This window comes from Acipenser ruthenus, chromosome 41 (assembly GCF_902713425.1).
Source record: "Acipenser ruthenus chromosome 41, fAciRut3.2 maternal haplotype, whole genome shotgun sequence".
Lineage (NCBI taxonomy): Eukaryota > Metazoa > Chordata > Actinopteri > Acipenseriformes > Acipenseridae > Acipenser > Acipenser ruthenus.
Genome location: NC_081229.1, coordinates 6,807,472 through 6,827,210, shown reverse-complemented (window position 1 = coordinate 6,827,210; position 19,739 = coordinate 6,807,472). Strand labels below are relative to the sequence as shown.

Below are 19,739 nucleotides of genomic sequence, written 5' to 3'. Positions count from 1 at the left end.
AGCTGTTAATTACAAAACAATCTTTGTTTTTACCTTCATATCTTGCCTGAGCCTAATTCTGGTCCTCTTAATTTTATTTCAAACAGAGCTGACAAATTACGTAATTTGTTCATCCACGATCCTACTTTTAACTCGCATTTCATTTTTGCAGTCGCCTAATTTAACGCTGTGTTTTTGTTGTTATTATTATTTTTATTTATTTATTTATTTATATTTATTTATTTCTTAGCAGACGCCCTTATCCAGGACGACTTACAGTCGTAAACAAAAATACATTTCAAGGATCACAGTACAAGTAATAATACAGTTAAGAGCAAGATAAATACAATGACTTTGGTTCTAGCAAGTACAAGTACGATTCAAGAAAAATACGATTTTCCCCACTAGTTTAACAGAGATGTCCTGAAAGATTTTTTGAAGCATAAAAATGAATACCTAGTGCGGAGTGCACACTGATAGCAAGTCCTTCAGGCGCCTGCTCAGAGTATTTCACCAAACATACCACAAAGCATTTGGGGATATTGGAGGATACACAAAAAATGTAGTTTGGTATTACAGCGTCCACACTTCTGATAAACCGCACTACCTGATGTGATCTAATTAGAAACGGACTCGAGATACCTCCTGAGGTGGTCTCGAGTCCGGTTCTCGAGTACGGTATTAAATGCTGCGTAGTGTGGACGCAAACCGTATTTAGCACTTTTAAGCCGGCTTAAATGCAACTAATACGGTTTAAAGGCATAGTGTGGACAGGGCCTAAGCATCAGTTTCAAAATGCTGTTGGAACGGAAAGCAGACTGCACCAAAATCGCATGTGCATTCATTTTGCACTTCACTATGCTTTTCCCATGTTTGAATTGCAAATGGTCCATGGCGCCCCTTAACAAATGATCTGTAATGACAATGCAGTGCTTTTGTAAGATAATAACAGCACAAGGGCAGCTGTATAGTAAGCCATGAATGTTACCACTACGGTTATTCATCCACTATTTAAAACACAAACCCAGAGACAAAATTATAAGAAACTGAAGCCCATGTTTAATCAGGTAACTTTTTTTTTCTGGCAATGAGTTTAATTAAATTTAAATTAGACCTTTTTTTATTTGTTTTCATTTCTTAAACAGTTGGAGATAACAAGTTAACTATACAGGAACTTGATTTCTGCAATTTTCTAGGAGCTCAGAACAATAAAAAAAGGTCTAATTAAGCACATGATTAGTTCAATGAAGGGTTTGATTAAGTAATTGAGAACTCAGTTGGAATGAAAACCAGGAGACACAGGGGGTCCCTGAGGATCAGGATTGGGAAACCCTGCCCTAGTTTACTTAACATATTAATCACATCTATCTATTTGAATGGAACGTGGGATTTTCATTAGAAATCATCATGGGTGTTCTTTGTAACAAGTATAGTTGAGTACCAGTAATGAAGATGACCATTTGTCTGAGTAACACACAAGTATAAAGCTTATTACTTGTGCATGTTTCTTTTGGGGGGGATTGCCAGTTTTAGCAACATCAGCTTTGGTGAAACCCCTTGGGGGTGTGGAGAAGTACTATATATTCATTACAATGAAATTAATTTCAAACAATACTGAAGGCGGCAGGAAAGTACAATGCGTTTCAATGGGATCTTATATCTTGTTTTACTTTATACTTTCTTTTACTTTATTTAACAGAGGGCCTGAACTATAAAAGCCAGCAGCAATCTTATCAATGTCCAGAATTTACGATTTTGTTCCCAATTTCAATTTGCAGCTGTTTGAAAAACATGCCCAAACTTTTAAAAGTTGCTTAGACTCTTGCTAGATTTTATGGATCAAGCGGCATATGTTGTAGAAACAAGTACATTGCCTGCCAAGAAACTGCTTCTGTTTCTGGTATGTTTTCTTGAGATAATAAATATTTCCTTGTCTGAAACGTTTTGGCTCTCTTCATTTTTCTTTAAAGACAATGTGATATCATTTTAAAAAATACATCTCTGAATCCACATTTCTCATGTCTGCTAATTTTTACTTCATTAAACAGTTACATGAAAACATTTTACAATAAAACACATGGCATCAGCCAGCTGTTAAATGAGATTTTATTGTTTAAAAACAGACTAATACAGCCTTCAAGCCATTGGACACTCTGCAAGAAATACTATACACTTAGAAAGGGTACATTAAAACAGAACAGACATATTAAAATAATAAAATAAACACATTTAAATGTGTATTTTTTCTGTATAACAAGCTCAAAATGAATTACAAACAGGGTAAATGTCAAGAGTTGGGTTACAAAAAAAATGTCCAAACTTTACTATAGAATTTCAAAACAATCTATTTTGAAACCAGATCCCTTTTAACACTGCACACCACCACAATTACAGGCCGAAAGAGGGAACACAGACCCCTATTAAAACACAATCTGTATTTAAAGACTATGGACTGGATTTAAAAGAAAGCCAGACAAGGAGAGACACTGCGAGAAAAAAGGGTACAAAATATACAGATTACTTTTTATTCAGACAATATGTATTTATTTTTAATAATTTGAATGCACTATTCCCAGACACTGGTATCTGATTACTCCCCAGCTACACTTTAACAGAGTCAGAATCAACTAATGGGGAATTTCACAGTAAAATATAACAGGAACATTTTGGCAATATTGAATTAAAACGTTTTCTGGTTTTAATAATATGCCAGATATATTCTTATGTCTTTCTCTAGCATTTAGAATTTCTTATAGCAGACTGACAACCTATTTTCCTGTACACATTATAACCTTATAACTTGTGAAAAATTTGTTGGATACATTTGTAAATCTGTGTAGGCTTATACCTTCATAATTGTGATGGGTGATGGAGGTGGGGGATACATAAATCATTGTTATAACAATGTGTTCCCCCAAAACATTGAAAACACCCACCCACTGGCTATTAGTTACATTTCTGAACTGTTTCAGTTACTTTAGTAGCAGAAACAGTGGATTTTTTTAACATAATACTGATCTTTGAGAAATCAACAATTTATTTTTCTTAATTTCTTTCAAAGTTCAATTAGCATTCAAGACATGTTTACTAATTTGATTTAACCAGCTTGTTTGTAACAAGATGCAATTTTGCAGCATAAAGGGAAAATTCATATTTTACATGAAGCACTTTTATGAGAAGCCTGCTAAATTTTCAGCCAATGGAGTTTCACAGTGAAATCCCAGAGGAAGGCTGGAACTGCAGTGAAACTGTCTGGCAGGTTTACAGTTAATGGCGCTCTTACAGCTCTAGAACTCTAGGGGGCTCCAGCTGCCCCTCTATTCTCCTCCAGACACACTGCCAGCCTCACAGCGCCCCACCCTCTCCTGGAGACTCCTCCCCAACATCATCGTAGTCAGTCCTGTCAGGTGCAGCGGGTCCTTCTTCAGGGGGCAGTGCGGCCCGGGCACTCTCCTCTCCAGGGGGAGTGAGGGGAAAACCTGCCAAAGAGAGACACACTATCAGGGATTAATTGGGTTTATGCAGTGGGAGGGTTCACACAGATCTGGGGTCAGGGATTGGTTTAAGCAATGGGTGTGATTAGAGTGCCATGGGTGGCTTCTGAGAGATTCAGAACTTCTCAAACTCCACTGCCTGGTAGTGACACCTGCTGGAAGAGGTGGGAGTGGGCCAGTTAGAGGCTCCCCCACAGCGTGCTGCTACTGGGGCAGTAGGGTGTGCTTTGCTGAAGTGGGGCAGAATATCTAAGGGGCCCTCCCAATCCCTCCCCACTGTAGACTCCAGTCCCCCTTACCTTGGATGGGGTTACCCTCACTGTTCTCCACATCATAGTAGCCAGAGGGAAGTTCATCAGAATCAAAACTCCCTAGGAACAGGAATCAAGGTTAGCTCTGGAGTTTGACCTGCTTTCACCCACAGTATATTAGGAGGCTGTGTAGTCCAGTGGTTAAAGAAAAGGGCTTGTAAACGGAAGGACCCCGGTTCAAATCCCACCTCAGCCACTGACTCATTGTGTGACCCTGAGCAAGTCACTTAACCTCCTTGTGCTCCGTCTTTCGGGTGAGACGTAATTGTAAGTGACTCTGCAGCTGATGCATAGTTCACACACCCTAGTCTCTGTAAGTCGCCTTGGATAAAGGCGTCTGCTAAATAAACAAATATTAACTCCCTCCTATTGTCCACTAACAGTTACAGGGTTCACAGTGCTAAATAAAACTGTTTACATAACATTAAGACTGACCCATCAAATGCAGAAAAACTACTTGGCACCCTAGAATCAAACCCACTCTACTGCTCAACGGGCATGGCGGGGGATGTTGCACAGTCCTGGGACTTACCTGCACAAACAATATGCAGTGACTGAGGGTTTGACAAACGTGAGCTAAATTAGGAACCTGATTGAATACATTTACTTTCTCCAAGACTGGGTTTGGTGCAGGGCTTCTCTACAGGGCTTGTCTGCAAGAACTCACCTGATAAATCTTCTGGGTTACTGTTCATAGGGACGGCATCGTCATAGTACCCTGGGGTCTCTCCTTCCAGAGAGGGCATCGATTCACCTAAAAGAGACAGAGAACAGCATTAGTGTTACAGACCAGAGAGAGCACTGCTTCACCTAAACCAGACAGAGAACAGAATCGGTGATACAGGTGAGAGAATTGTTTCTTCATAGGTTTGTAACACAGCCCCCCCTTACCTGGGATGGGGTTCCCCTCACTGTCCTCCACATCATCGTAGTCAGAGGGCAGCTCATCAGAAAGGAAACTCCCTGGAACAGGAGACAGGGTTAGTGCTGCCTGCTTTCACTCTGCAAGTTCACTACCTGCTACTTGTTGCACACTGACTACTATTGTAGCTGTTGTTCAATGTTTGGATTACTGAATTCAGGATAGGAAATTAAACAGTGGTTTTGTGATCTACACCCTAAGTAACTACATATTATCTACTGTTTGCTGCTCTGTTCCAGTCTGTCTCCCACTCTTTGTAGTGTTTCCTGTGATGAGAGGTTTACAAGTCTGCTGCTTTGAGTCATGTTTGTGGATTGTGTGGCAGTGTGATGTGTGTGATGGCTCTCTCTTTCTCCACTCCCCCTCCCCTCTTACTCACCTCTCCGGGGCGCATCATAGGTTCCCTGTCTGGCCAGTTTGTACTCAATCTCCTCGTAAACGGCTTCATGGAAGGGGTCAAGCTCCTCCTCAGCAATCCCTATGGGAGGAAACAGGCTCTCATTCACAGTGACACAGCTCTGCACACACTGTACTGAACAGCACAGCCTTCAGTGATCCACAGTGCAAGAACACCATTTCTTTTCTTTATTTAAAACTGCCATTTTAACAGCTCTTTAATTAATGACAGAACTTGTCAAGATTGTGTCCTCTGCTGCCCCTACTGCAGCAGGCTGGTATCGCACATGTGGGTCAAGACAAGCTTTTTCTCTAACCAGATCATTAATAAAAGAGAATGATTTATAAATTGTCATCTGAGATGCACAGAACAATGATCGCTGCTATAAAGGATCTGAGTAGTGCATTTGTGTTGTCTGGAAAGCACTGCAGATTTAAAATGCCGGTGTAGGGCTGTCACAAAGACGGCCAGAGTGGGTTGCGTCAGACCAGACAGGAATTTAAACACAGACAGAGACGGTGGTGATGATGAGCTGAGTGCAATGGCTGCACTCAGCGTTTAATAACAAAATAAAAGGTTTAAACAACGGAATACAAAACAGGACACGGCACTATCGCCAAAATAAAAAGGACAAACAAAACGAACTAACACTAAACAAACGGTGCACGGACAGACAAACAGACACGGTGAGAACAAACACTTATATTTACGCTCTTTACTTTACTTTTACTCCTCTCTCTCTCACCCGTTCTCCTCTTCCGAACACCTAACCCCGAGTGGCTAAAAATGTGCCTATTTATACTGTTGTGCTGGGATTCAATTACTAATTAATTATTCACTTGAATCCCAGCACGTGAATTAATTCTGTGCAACCCCGTGCTCACATATTACGTTTAACCAGCACGTGAAGTGATTTGTGCTCTCCTCGTGCCTAAATACAAATCTACACTTTTTAAATCACACGTGAAACACAGACCCGTTTATATCCCGTGTACCAATCTATACACCAACATTTAACACACGCACGCAACACACAACACACAATATGCACACAGGGGCGGGGCACATTGCCACAAGGGCATTACTGAATACAATCCTAGAACAGCGCACTAGGACCTGAGTGTGTCACCTTCCTGAGCTCGCGTCTCTTTAAAGGGATTTGTTCCCTACCTCTCCGAAGCATCCTGTTGTGCTGCAGCTGCCCGGCTAACAGGACCAACACCACAAAGAGCAGAGCTCCCAGCACGATGCAGGCTGTCACTGGGATGGTCATGTCTCTCTGTGGCTGCAGCCTGGATGGAGAGGCTTCTGTTGGAGAGGAAGACAGACAGACAGACACTTCTGTAAACAGTTGGGTACTGTACTGTAAATAAAGCTGTATTCACATTGCTTACATAGGAAAGCCCTAACTGAGGCCTCCCATCGTTTATCCACACGACTCCCAAATTCAGAACGCTACACAATAAGAAACATTTCCCCCTAGAGCTGTGCTTTTGTGTTTATGTTTATAAGAGTGTAGTGTCTGTGAAGTTTAAAAGAAGCTGCTTTTACCTGTTTTCAATGGAGAGCTGATAGTAGTTGGAACACCTGTACAACAAAATGAAATGACCGTTAATATTTGCAATGTAAGCAAGTACTCCCTGCCTAACACAACAGAGCATCTCCCCAGTACAGCTCATTCCCCATCTCCCCTGCTCAGATAACCCCCCCTCTCACCTGCACAGGTAACCCATGCGTCCTCTTTGTGGTCGCAGTCATTGTGTCTCAGTGGAGAGTGCCGGCAGTCCCACAGGTGCATCTCGCTGCCCCTGCAGTTCACCTCGTCCAGCCAGATAGTGCCGTTCCCTTGTCCAAACGTAGCCTCACCCCCCCCTGTGCTCTCTGCTGCCCCACAGCCTAGTTGTCTGCAGACCACCTGGGCGTCCTTCAGGTCCCAGGAGTCACCGCAGACTGTCCCCCAGGACCCCTCAAACCGCACCTCCACCCGTCCGGAGCAGGGACTTGAGCTTCCAGCTAGCCTCAGCTCTGCTGGCTCTGGAATAAAACAGCAGGGCTTCCTGAATCAGTTCAGCCCAGAGGCTGCTGTGTGAGTAGAAGAGAGAGGCTTGATATCCCTTTTTGGAAAAAAATCTAGGTAACCAGTCTCAGAGATCAGAGGCAATCACAATTCAGTATTGCATTATTAATTTAAAGACTCTTTAGTATTTTAAACTATAAGAACCGCTCATTAAAATTAGTTCACAGCAGAAATTTAAAGGCCAAACGTTGACAATGTTGTCTAAAATGTCAATGCATGTCACTATAAGGTCATGCTTTTGCAATTTTATGCATTATTTTTAGACGCTGTTAAATAAAAAATAACCTGTGCAGTGCTCTTGAGTGAGGTCTTCAGAGCATGACTTGGGTATGCTGGTGACAGGCGGCTTCTCTTTCACTGTTAAAAACAAACAATTAAGTGAATTCAGTGTTTGGGAAAAAAAATACATTGCATTCACACTCTGCTGAAAGAATGCTCCTGCTTTGTGTCTTGTTTGTTTTGAGCTGAAACAAGAAATGGTGAATGCAAAGTATTCTGAAGATATTGCTGTAGGGCTGTCCTTAAGGCCTGGACATATTTCTATTGGGATCTCTTAAGTTTCATCTCCTCTCTATTCTAAAGAGGCCCTGCTTTTCTGTACTTTAACACATCCCTGCTCTGGCCTCTCCTCTTTGATGTGCAGGGGTTTGATCAGGGATCTGGGGACACTATCCGCTGCTCTGCTTCCAGAAGTGTTGTTAACATCCACCAAGCAGAGGGAACATCAAATGGACCTCTCTTAGAAAGGACAGAATCCTCCAATAACACAGCTACCATGTTGTGTAACTTGCTAGGGGCAGCGTGTCCTTGTTATCTCAGGATGAGGATTCAAACCTGTGGTCTTTAACTGCTGAGCCATCAGGTGCCCAGCAGAGGAACAACAGAGGGAGATCTTTACCTGTGCACTCAATCGCAGCCACCTCATTGTTAAAGCAATTTGTCTGACCCCAGGGTAAGGATGGACACTGCCACAGTGTAGAGTCGTGTCTTCGGCAGTTCACTTCATCAAGCCATTTGTAAACAGAACTCAGCCTGGATTGTGCATCTCTAATGGCAACACTTTCTCCACAGTTCAGCTGCTGACATATCACTGAAGCTGTAATCTGTGTCATTCTGTTGCTGCAGACACTACGCCAGGTGCCATTGTAGAGAACCTCTATTGGTCCAGAGCAGCCTTCAGCCAGTCTAAGATCCTTGAACTCTGTCAAAACAACATACAACCGTGAAAGTAAACTGCACTGCAATGAATGACATTCAGAACTATCCTGATTACAATACTGCTGCGAGACAATATTAAAAAGCTTTTTATATAAAAAGTTTTAATACAATCAGCTAGAAATTGGAGAGGTGGTATAAATGGTTTGAAATCTTCATGTATTACAGGATCACCAGTAATCTGCCCTGCTTACTGAGCTCCTCCTCTCAGTTTAAATAAGTTGTATGTAGTAATTCATATTGCTTTGGTTTCCACAATTATTATATTAATGGCTAATACAGAGATGACTCACTTTCCACTGGTTAGGTATAGTGAGTTATTGCAATCCTGTACCTGAACACACGACTCCCGCGTCCTCCTTGTGTCTGCAGTTGTGTTGCCCCCACCCTCCTGAGTCACACTCCCACAGAGTCGATTCGTTCCCCTGACAGCGCAGCTCGTCCAGCCAGATGGGTCCGGTCCCCTGGCCGAAGGAGGCTGACACTGAGGCGTTGAGTACCGTCCCACACTGGAGCTGCTTACACACCACCTCAGCATCTGCCAGGTCCCAGGAGTCATCGCAGACCGTCCCCCAGGAGCCGTTGTGATAAACCTCCACCCTCCCAGCGCAGGCACCTCCTCCACCAACCAGCCTGAGGGCCGTGTGATCTAGGGGGACAGAATCACAAGCACACATCAATAACACAATCACTGCAGCTTAGGCACAGAATCAGTTTGTAATAATATAAATAATAACCCTATGATAATGCATGCCGATTTTCAGATAAGAATCCTTGTCCCAGACTGTACCCATGGCAGTAATGTCAGAATAGTCACATTGACATAACTTATTAACACAAGAGTTTGAATTGCACTAACCTGAGCAGAGCGTGGTCCCTTCATTACTGGTGTTGCATTTACTTGGTAGAGGCCCGACTCGACCTGCTTGTGCTGGTAGCAATGGACCTGAAGATAATAAGAGTGAGCAGGGGGGGAATGAAACACGTCAGAGCTGAAGGAACAGCACCATTATTTACTGCATCTACAGCTTCTACATCAGTCTACAGTTTGTTATCTTGTATGTTGAATCAGTTAAAACATAAACATGGTTTCAGAGTAATTCTGTTGTTTGGGCACTGTCTGTTCTTCCACCTGGAGCAAGCTCAAAGCAATTCAGAGATTTAGCTTTATAGAGAAATGAATAAACTAATAATGGTATTGAGTGCTTTAGAACTCAGAACCAACATGGATAATTGAAAACTTAATTAAAAGTGTAAATAGCATTTCTAACTATATAAGCTTAAATATGAGACCGTTTGCTTTATTTGTATGCATACATAATGTATAAAATATCATAAACTGTACACATCTAATACACCCCAAATATGGGAACAGTTAATCAGTACTAATGGGTATAAAAAAATACTGTAACAGTAAATTGATTTCATTTACAATCCCACCAGATGGCAGTAGAAGATCTGAATACCTAAAATACCAAGATATATTTAGCAGATAGGATGTTAAGTTACCTATTCAATCTTCCACCCATTAGAGTGGTTACTACTCACCTGAACAATTCACTCCTGCATCATTGCTATGAGGGCAGGCACCTTGTCCCCATGCAGAGATGGAGCAATTTGATATGTGTGTCTCACTGCCATCACAGTCGAATATATCAGCCCGTACATCACCGCTGCCTTCACCAAACCAGGCCTGCCCCGGGACTGATACAGCGTACCCACAATTCAACTGCTTGCAGAGAACTGTGGCGTCCTGTAGATCCCAATAGCGATCGCAGACCGTCCCCCACTGACCATCGTACTGCAGCTCCACTCGACCAGAACAGGAGTCCGGGCCACCCACCAGCCTGTACTCAGTGTACCCTGCACACAGGGCAGCAGAGTGTGAGCAGGGCACAGCACAAGCAGAGAACCAGGACATGGGGTTTGCTTTACTCTAGCTATCAATCACAAAAGGGTTGCTATGTTCTTGTAATATTGGTTGCAAGGGCATGATCGGTGGTCATGCATTTCTTTAGCTTTCTAATAGTTATGCATCAGTATTCATTTAATTACAGACTTCTGAAGAGTGACACTCATCTAGAACAACCCAAACCCTCACACCCTCGGGTATATGATCAACAACAGGCCTGCCAAAAATGAAGCAGCATTCAGCTAGCGGTATCAAGCTGGTCAATTTCTATTTAAAAAATTAGCTTTATTGTATCTAAAAATGCTTCATGGTATGCTTACTTTCTTTACACTTGAGCCTCCTAAAGCAAAATCTCAGAGCCCGCATTCTAAAAACTTTGATACAGAATTCTCATTGAAACATTTATCTAAAGGACTTGCTTGCTATCTGCCTATAATGTTTATAGCCCCTGATTAATAAACAAGAATAAAGACTCACCGAAACAGACAAGGCCCACGTCGTTCCTGTGTGTGCAGCTCTGCTTCTTCGTGTCTGTAGTGCGACAGTCATAGAGCCGGGATTCGTTTCCAAAGCACTGGATCTCCTCCGACCAAAGTGTACCATTCCCCTCCTTGAAATGAGCAGCCCCCAGCACCTTTTGAGGAATTCCACACTGCAGCTCCCGACAGACAACCTCTGCATCCTGCCAGTCAAAGTCAGCATCACAGACCGTTCCCCAGCTCTGCCCATGCACTACTTCAACTCTCCCAAAGCAGAGGTTGCTGCCACCACTTAACCGCACTGCTCTATGTCCTGAAATCACAAAACTGCAGACATTAGACTCTGGGGGCAAAACAGTTAACAGATAATTACAAAGTGCACCTTGGAAAACATCTAAATATTATTATTCAGTTAATTCTTTCACTAAACCTCATACAAACGTGACAAAGAGCGAATGAATCCTAGACAACAATCTCCCTCCCGATCTGTGAGGGCGCTGTCTAACAGGAACAGAGTGCCTTGTACTGGTTGGTCTGGCAGTTCATTCCAGGGTCAGTCGGAAGCCAGCCATCTAGGAAGGGGGCGGAGTCACGATGCCCGAAGTCATCGCCCTAAAGCGGTAGGCGATGTGTCAGTCATGGATTGGAGGAGACGTGACTAGCTATCGCAGGAGGCGTGACTAAGGGTATAATTGAGGATGTGACGATGTAATCTGTTCCTCTGATGTGGTTATGAGAATGAGTGAGAAAGGAAACGGACTGTGATAAGCGAATAGTCAGTATTAAGTGTTTTGTTTGTTTGTGGAAACTAACTGTCTGTGTTTGTCACTGTTAGATGGCTAACATGAACCGGGAGCTGTCGCTACAGGCCAGCATCAAGCCCGGACTTCACTGCATGACTGTCACTGTATTACCTTGCACCGAACCTGCACTCAGAGCACTCACTGTCAGGAGAAGTGTCTGTGTTGTGTGTTGTTCTTTGTATTATTATTTCGGGACTGAACCCCGTGGTTTATACGCTGGCAATACACATTGTTGTGTAGAGCCAGCATTATTATTTAACGGTCTCAAGCAGACCAAGAGAAAATAAAGAACTGTTTTGAACCGTAAACTTTGTGTCTGTCGTTGCTGGAGCACCTGCGTCACCTGTACACCTGAGCACTGCAAACCACTCGATCACAGCACCTGCATCACCTGCACACCTGAGCACTGCAAACCACACGATCACAGCACCTGCATCACCTGTACACCTGAGCACTGCAAACCACTCGATCACAGCACCTGCATCACCTGTACACCTGAGCACTGCAAACCACTGGGTCACACATGGTAATTAAAATAAAAGTAAATAATATGCCATTGATGAAGCAAGATAGCAAGAAGACATATTTTGAATCAGAGAGTTCAAGAGAGCAATAAAGGATCCTGTCAGTAAGGCTGCCACCTAAACATCTTTATTTCCTTCATTATAACAGTCTGGGAAGCTGACAAGTCTGATTCACTTATCTCTCTGGTTCATTTTTGTATTGTGTTGCAATCACATACTGACTGAAAGGCTTTTAGATGATCCATTATTAAGCAACAAAATGAAGACCTGCCTATTCCTGTTTTGTTTGTAGTCATGCTTGTTTTATATATATATACAGAGCAGTGAACAGTTTATGCTGCCACAGTGCAGTAGTCTATAGATGTGAAATGAGCAAAACCGTCATTAGTGACAAGTAGCAGTGTGGGGTTGGTAATTTAAAACATCAGTTTCTGTCTTTGTTTATTCAAACAACACACTTTCTGTCCTATCCAAAGGACATTGAGCTTAGTTGAAAGAGCAGCAATATAAGATTAGCTCATATTAACAACAGAGTGAATTCGTATTGTGGTTTCGACAAGATCAGCAAGCTGCCCTGCCATATCAGAAAAAAGATGTGAGGGAGTTCTGATACTTTCTAATGAGGAAGCTGTTGAGTGAGGAGGATAACAAAAGGTTTTGATCGCATGCAAAGGAAGCCTAATTATTGCTCTTTTTTCACTGATCAATGCAGCAATTAATGCAGCTAAACAGAATGTATTAGTCTGACCTTTGCAATGTAAAAACTTTGAACAGTGTTTTGGTGCCACCTAGCGGACACATTGCAGCACTAACCTCTGCCAAGATCCTGTAGGCAAGCTGTTAAAACGGCCTATTACAAAAAGTAGTGAGGGTTATTTGTACATCTATTTAAAGAGGTTGAAACTTGGTAAATAAATAAACTGCCCTTGCCCTTATATGTTATCATTCATTGTCTAGTATCATATTCCAGTTCATAAGAAGAATGAAACAATGTGAAAATCCTACATTGTTTTCCTGAAACATGCATTCTATACTGGGTTCAGATAGCACAACGTTGTGTGGATCTGGAGAAGACAAAAGGGTCACAATCCCTGTTTTCTGGTGAACAGGTAATACAATGAAATGTTTTATTTATTTGTATATTTTATTGACTAATCAATCAGCCAACACACGTGTATAACAACAGCCTTGTTTGTGGATCTAAGTATTGAAGGGGGGTTCTGAATATTTTCAAATACATTTGCTTATGCAGAATTTGTACACTTTTTTTTCAGAAAGCACAGTTTCAGTTTTGTGTTACAGGATATTATTCAGGGACAGCTGAAAGACAATTTAAGTTTATAGCCTCGTGTAGTAGCGCCCAGATTTATTAGTTTGCGCTCAGTTGGCAGGTGTTTTGTTACAGTTCGGGACACTCTACCAACAATGGTATTGTGCCCCGTCTTCATACAACACACAGGTGTGTAATCCAAAAGAACAATAAGTAAAAAAGCGAAAGGAAAAAGGAAAACAAAATACTTTAAGGAAAAACTACAAAATAAAGTGTGCAGGTTTTTTTCCGCGGTTCGTTGCTCCCTCTAGCGGTGGGAGCCCTGAGGAACAGGCACTGCTCTGCACCCTCTCATATACTGTGGGATGGCTCAGTCCCGCTAAACTCGCTACCTAAAATAGTCTTCCAGTAAATGAACCCGTGTGCTTTGCTTGCACCCCGAGTCTGTTAGCCTGGCGCTGAAGTGCCACTCCGTCTCTCCGAGTCGCTGCTCCAGAGCCTCTGACTGTTCAGGATTCGGCCGTGAAGTCACGCTCCACTATGTTTCCTGCATGAGCCAGAGAGGATACAAAACAGCGCCTTTTTATTAATTCATTCACCCCGTGTAGTCCCACCCCCCAGCCAATGACAGAACGTCAGCCGATTTCCTCACAGCTGAGTCCCGTCATAACACATTGCCTGACAGCGTGGGAATACACGGAGAATACAAACCCCCTACAGGCTCCCGCATGCACCTGACGGTCAGTCCAAATCCCTCCCCTCTCACATATCCTCCCCCTCAGAATGGCACCACCGGTCCATTCGAAAATCCTACACCTCTATGCCTTCCCGAGAGAAAAAATCTGCATTTTGTTGCAGTTTTCCTGCTCGGTGGACAACACTGAAGGCATAGGGCTGCAGTGCCAGGTACCACCATGTGATACGGGCGTTGTTATCTTTCATTCGGTGGAGCCATGCCAAGGGGACATGATCTGTGATGAGGGTGAAATGTCGCCCCAGGAGGTAGTACCGGAGTGACTCGACTGCCCATTTTACTGCGAGACACTCCTTCTCGATGGTACTGTAGTTCTTCTCGCGGGGAAGGAGCTTCCTGCTGATATACAGGACCGGGTGCTCGCTTCCCTGCACCTCCTGAGACAACACTGCACCAAGACCTGTCTCAGATGCATCCGTCTGTAGGGTAAACCTCCGGCTAAAGTCCGGACTGCACAGCACTGGCTTGCTACACAGCCTCCTCTTCAAGGCGAGAAGGGCCCTCTGACACAGCTCCGTCCACTGGACCGTATTTGGGGCAGCCTTCCGGGTTAGGTCTGTCAAGGGAGCGGTGAGAGTAGCAAAGTTTGGGATGAACTTACGATAATATCCCGCCAGTCCCAAGAAAGAGCGCACCTGGGTTTTTGTGGTAGGAGTCGGCCAGTCAGCCAAGGCTTTCACCTTTGCAACAAGCAGTCTGATCTGGCCGCCACCTACCCGATACCCCAAATACTCCGACTCACTCTTCCCAATTGCACACTTCTTTGGGTTAGCAGTGAGCCCGGCCTTCCGCAAGGATTGCAGCACTGCCGCTACCTTACACAGATGACTCGGCCAATCCTCACTGTGGATAACCACGTCATCTATGTAAGCAGCGGCGTACTGCTGATGGGGCCGCAAAATGCAATCCATCATCCGCTGGAAAGTGGCCGGCGCTCCATGCAACCCAAAGGGCATGGTAGTAAACTGGTATAACCCGAAGGGAGTCGAAAACGCTGTTCTCTCCCGTGATTCTGGGGTTAGGGGTATCTGCCATCCCCTTCATTAAATCCAGTGTCGTCATAAAGTGAGCTGTGCCAAGACGCTCCAGCAACTCATCTACCTGGGGCATGGGAAGATGAGTTGTGGTCCAGTGGTTAAAGAAATGGGCTTGTAACCAGGAGGTCCCCGGTTCAAATCCCACCTCAGCCACTGACTCATTGTGTGACCCTGAACAAGTCACTTAACCTCCTTGTGCTCCGTCTTTCGGGTGAGACGTAATTGTAAGTGACTCTGCAGCTGATGCATAGTTCACACACCCTAGTCTCTGTAAGTCGCCTTGGATAAAGGCGTCTGCTAAATAAACAAATAATAATGGGATAAGCATCAAACTTTGATTTTTATTGACTCTCCTAAAATCAATGCAAAATCGTGTCGACCCGTCTGGCTTATCTACTAAAATGATTGGACTATTCCAGTCACTCTGGGACTCTTCTATTACCCCCAGCTTGAGCATTTCCTCAATCTCCGCTTTCACTACCTGCCTTTTACGTTCAGGTTTGCGGTATGGCCTTTGACAAACTTGTGTCCCCGGCTCAATTTCAATATGATGATAGGCTACTCGAGTCTGCCCCGGGACTGGAGAGAACACGTCAGGAAAAGCAGCCACCAGATTGTGAACCTCACGTTTCTGTCTTGGTGTCAGGTTATTACCAACCTGAACTGACCCCATCCTCGCCAAGACAGAAAGATCAGGTCCCAAATCAGTGACGTCATCTGTGGGTGTTGCTAACAACGTCTCCCGTTGCACCCAAGGCTTCAGGAGGTTCACATGATAAATGTGCTTTTCCCTCCTTCGTCCCGGCTGGCAGACCTCGTAATCCACCGTACCAACCCGGCGTGTAACCTCAAAGGGTCCTTGCCACTTTGCCAGGAGTTTAGACTCAGAGCTGGGTAATAATAAAAGCACTTTATCTCCCGGCTGAAATGTGCGCAAACGGGCCCCTCTATTGTAATTGGTCTCCTGCCTGTGTTGTGCCTGCTGCAGATTGTCACGAGCCCATTGACCTACAGACTCAAGACGCCTGCGCAGATCCAACACATACCGGACCGTATTGGTCGAATTGTCCTGCTGTTCCTCCCACATCTCTCTGATGAGATCGAGCACGCCCTGAGGTCTCCGACCATACAGCAGCTCGAACGGGGAGAACCCAGTGGAAGCCTGCGGTACCTCTCTAATCGCAAAAAGGAGGGGAGGAATCAGCTTATCCCAGTTGCGCACATCACTTTCAATGAACCTACGCATCATGCTTTTTAGAGTTTTGTTAAAACGCTCCACCAAACCATCAGATTGAGGGTGATAAACTGATGTCCTGATGGTCTTAATCCCCAAAAGTTTGCATGATTCGCGGACCAGCCGTGACATAAAATTGGTTCCTTGGTCGGTAAGCATTTCTCGGGGAATCCCCACCCGGGAGAAAACTTTAACAAGCTCGTCGGCGACAGATTTAGCGGAGGCAGAGCGAAGTGGTATGGCCTCTGGATAACGCCTAGCGTAATCCAGAATAACCAGCAGGTGCGTGTATCCCGACGCACTTCGCTCCAGCGGTCCGACTATATCTACCCCAATACGCTCGAAAGGAGCTTAGTGGCAAGTGGCAATGGCACAAGGGGAGCTCGTGGCACGGCTCTGGGGCTGGCACGTTGGCACTCTGGGCACTGCTCACAAACCCGCCTCACATCGCCATCCAAACCCAGCCAATTGAACCGTGCCTCAAGTCTCGCTTTAGTTTTGTCCCTACCCAAGTGACCAGACAGGGGAACAGCGTGAGCCAAGTGCAATAAATCTTCCCTAAAAGGCTTAGGGACAAGCAACTGGCCACGCACCTCCCTGGTCTGGTGCAATTTATCAACCCGATACAGCAGGTCACGGTCAATTTCAAAGTGTGGGTACGCGGCGACACGACCAGGTTCAACCACCCGACCATTAACCACCACCGCTTGATCAAATAGCCGACCTAGTGCATCGTCACGTCCTTGCTCGAGTCGAAAGTCACGGGAGCGAGCTAAAAAATCAGCTCCCATGGCTTCCAACTCGGGGTCGGGTCGATCCCGAGCAGAGGCGGAAGGACCAGGCTCACCCCACCCAAACCTGACCGGACTCCCTCCATTGCCAACCCTCATTCTTGGCGGCCCGGCGTTCCCTTTTTGTTTTACGGGGTTTAAAATCTGTGACAAAACCAAGCCGGGTCGCGGAAGGGAAAGATATCTCCAATTACTTCCTCCTTCTCTGTCAATGGGGAAGGCGGGGCAACCGCAGCCGCTACCCAATCATTGAACTGCGGGCAGTCCCGCCCCAAAATGACAGGTTGTGGCAACTGAGAAACCAAGCCTACCTGTATGTGTGTTGTTTTAGTGCCAAATTTCAGTGTTATCCATACCTTAGGGTAAGTGTGAATATCCCCAAGTATACATTTAATATTAACCCGTCCCAACAATCGTTTATGCCCCGGTGAGATCAACCCTTCTTGTATCAGAGACTGACCACACTCTGAATCCAAGAGAGCCCGAGTTTGTGTCCCTTCCACTGTCACAGGAAGAACAAAACTCGTTTGCTGGAGTGACTGAGATAATTGAACATGCTTACCTGACCCAGTGAGGTCACGCTCCATGGCGGGGCAGTCGCGAGCCAGGTGACCCAGGTCGTGGCACATCCAACACCTCGGTTGGCTGCTTTCTCTCCCTGAAGCCTCTGCCGGAGGTTGAAAGACAGGAGCAATCAAAGGGCTCCGACGATGTTGTGGCCGCCCGAGACCCCGGCCCGACACTGCGATCGGCCGTGGGGCCGCCCACCCCGTCCCAATTCCCGGACTGGGAGCTCCCGCAGCCACAGCCCGTCTAAATGGCTGCCGTCCCGCCCCCCCGAGTCCCTTCACCCTCTCAGGGGCATTGTGGAGTGCTGGTGCCGAGGCAGCGGATTTGTAGGGTGCAGTGCTAGGAGCGGGCTCAGCTGCCTGGTATCTCTCAGCCATGGTGACTGCCTCATTCAGGGTTCCGGGTCCCTGTCTCTGTACCCACAGTCCCAGGACCGGTCCCAAAGCCTCCAGGAACTGCTCCAGCACCACCAACTCCACAACCCGATCCTTGGAGTTGGTGGCAGGGTCCAGCCATCCCACGGCATAATCGCGGAGACGGTGGGCCAGTGTACGGGGATGTTCCATCTCCCCTAACTTCCCCTCCCGGAGTCTCCGTCGGTACCTTTCAGGGGTGGCTCCGACTCTATTGAGAATAGCCGTTTTTGGGGTTATATAGTTCCTCATCTCCTCCGCTGACAGAGTTTGGTCAGCAGCTTGCGCCTCCCCGGTTAACTGCGGCAGAAGGTAGCTCGCCCACTGGTCCTGGGGCCACTGATTGGCCTCCGCCAGAGCTTCAAACAGGCGAAGGTATGCCTCCGGGCGATCCTCCGCCATCATTTTAGTAGGCTGCTGCCATCTGGAAGCAGCCTCAGTCCCTCCCTGCACCGCCGCTGTCAGTGTCTGGCACAGAAGGGCCATCATCTCGGCAAACTGTAGTGCATCCATTCTGATTTTTTTTTTTAAATGGGCACTGCTGTGTCTTGGCAATGCCAGTTCATCCCACTCTGACACCACGTGTAGTAGGGTGTGGGAAGACACAAGACAGACACAAATTTCAAATATGAAATGCCGGCACAGGCGCCCAGATTTATTAGTTTGCGCTCAGTTGGCAGGTGTTTTGTTACAGTTCGGGACACTCTACCAACAATGGTATTGTGCTCCGTCTTCATACAACACACAGGTGTGTAATCCAAAAGAACAATAAGTAAAAAGGTGAAAGGAAAAAGGAAAACAAAATACTTTAAGGAAAAACTACAAAATAAAGTGTGCAGGTTTTTTTCCGCGGCTTGTTGCTCCCTCTAGCGGTGGGAGCCCTGAGGAACAGGCACTGCTCTGCACCCTCTCGTATACTGTGGGGCGGCTCAGTCCCGCTAAACTCGCTACCTAAAATAGTCTTCCAATAAATGAACCCGTGTGCTTTGCTTGCACCCCGAGTCTGTTAGCCTGGCGCTGAAGTGCCACTCCGTCTCTCCGAGTCGCTGCTCCAGAGCCTCTGACTGTTCAGGATTCGGCCGTGAAGTCACGCTCCACTATGTTTCCTGCATGAGCCAGAGAGGATACAAAACAGCGCCTTTTTATTAATTCATTCACCCCGTGTAGTCCCACCCCCCAGCCAATGACAGAACGTCAGCCGATTTCCTCACAGCTGAGTCCTGTCATAACACATTGCCTGACAGCGTGTGAATACACGGAGAATACAAACCCCCTACAGGCTCCCGCATGCACCTGACGGTCAGTCCAAATCCCTCCCCTCTCACACCTCGGTACAGCAACACGGCAGTAAAAACGGCAGCATCCTGGATGAGAGGAAAATCCGCTTCCAGTCGGCTTTTAAAACACTCACTGCGGAAACTAATTGCCATTGATTGGTACTGAGTTGTAGAGGTGAGGGAAAGGTGAGAACTGGAATGAAGACTTGCCAGGCTAGATTGTGTGTATGTTGGTGTAATATAGATAGCGTATTCTTTCAAATTTAAGACGCCTTCGAAT

The 19,739-nt window shown here is 45.5% G+C and overlaps 1 protein-coding gene across 1 annotated transcript; it reads right to left on the bottom strand.

The window, feature by feature from the left end:
- Positions 1-6,199: 6,199 nt before the first annotated feature.
- Positions 6,200-18,671, bottom strand: LOC131709034 (scavenger receptor cysteine-rich type 1 protein M130-like). The gene is made up of 9 exons (XM_059010643.1): positions 17,762-18,671; positions 10,785-11,129; positions 9,944-10,258; positions 9,255-9,341; positions 8,730-9,092; positions 8,079-8,381; positions 7,466-7,537; positions 6,820-7,137; positions 6,200-6,411 (listed from the first exon to the last, which is right to left on the bottom strand). Exons 1-9 carry the CDS (start codon positions 18,669-18,671, stop codon positions 6,200-6,202), a joined length of 2,925 nt encoding a protein of 974 aa, XP_058866626.1.
- Positions 18,672-19,739: the final 1,068 nt, after the last annotated feature.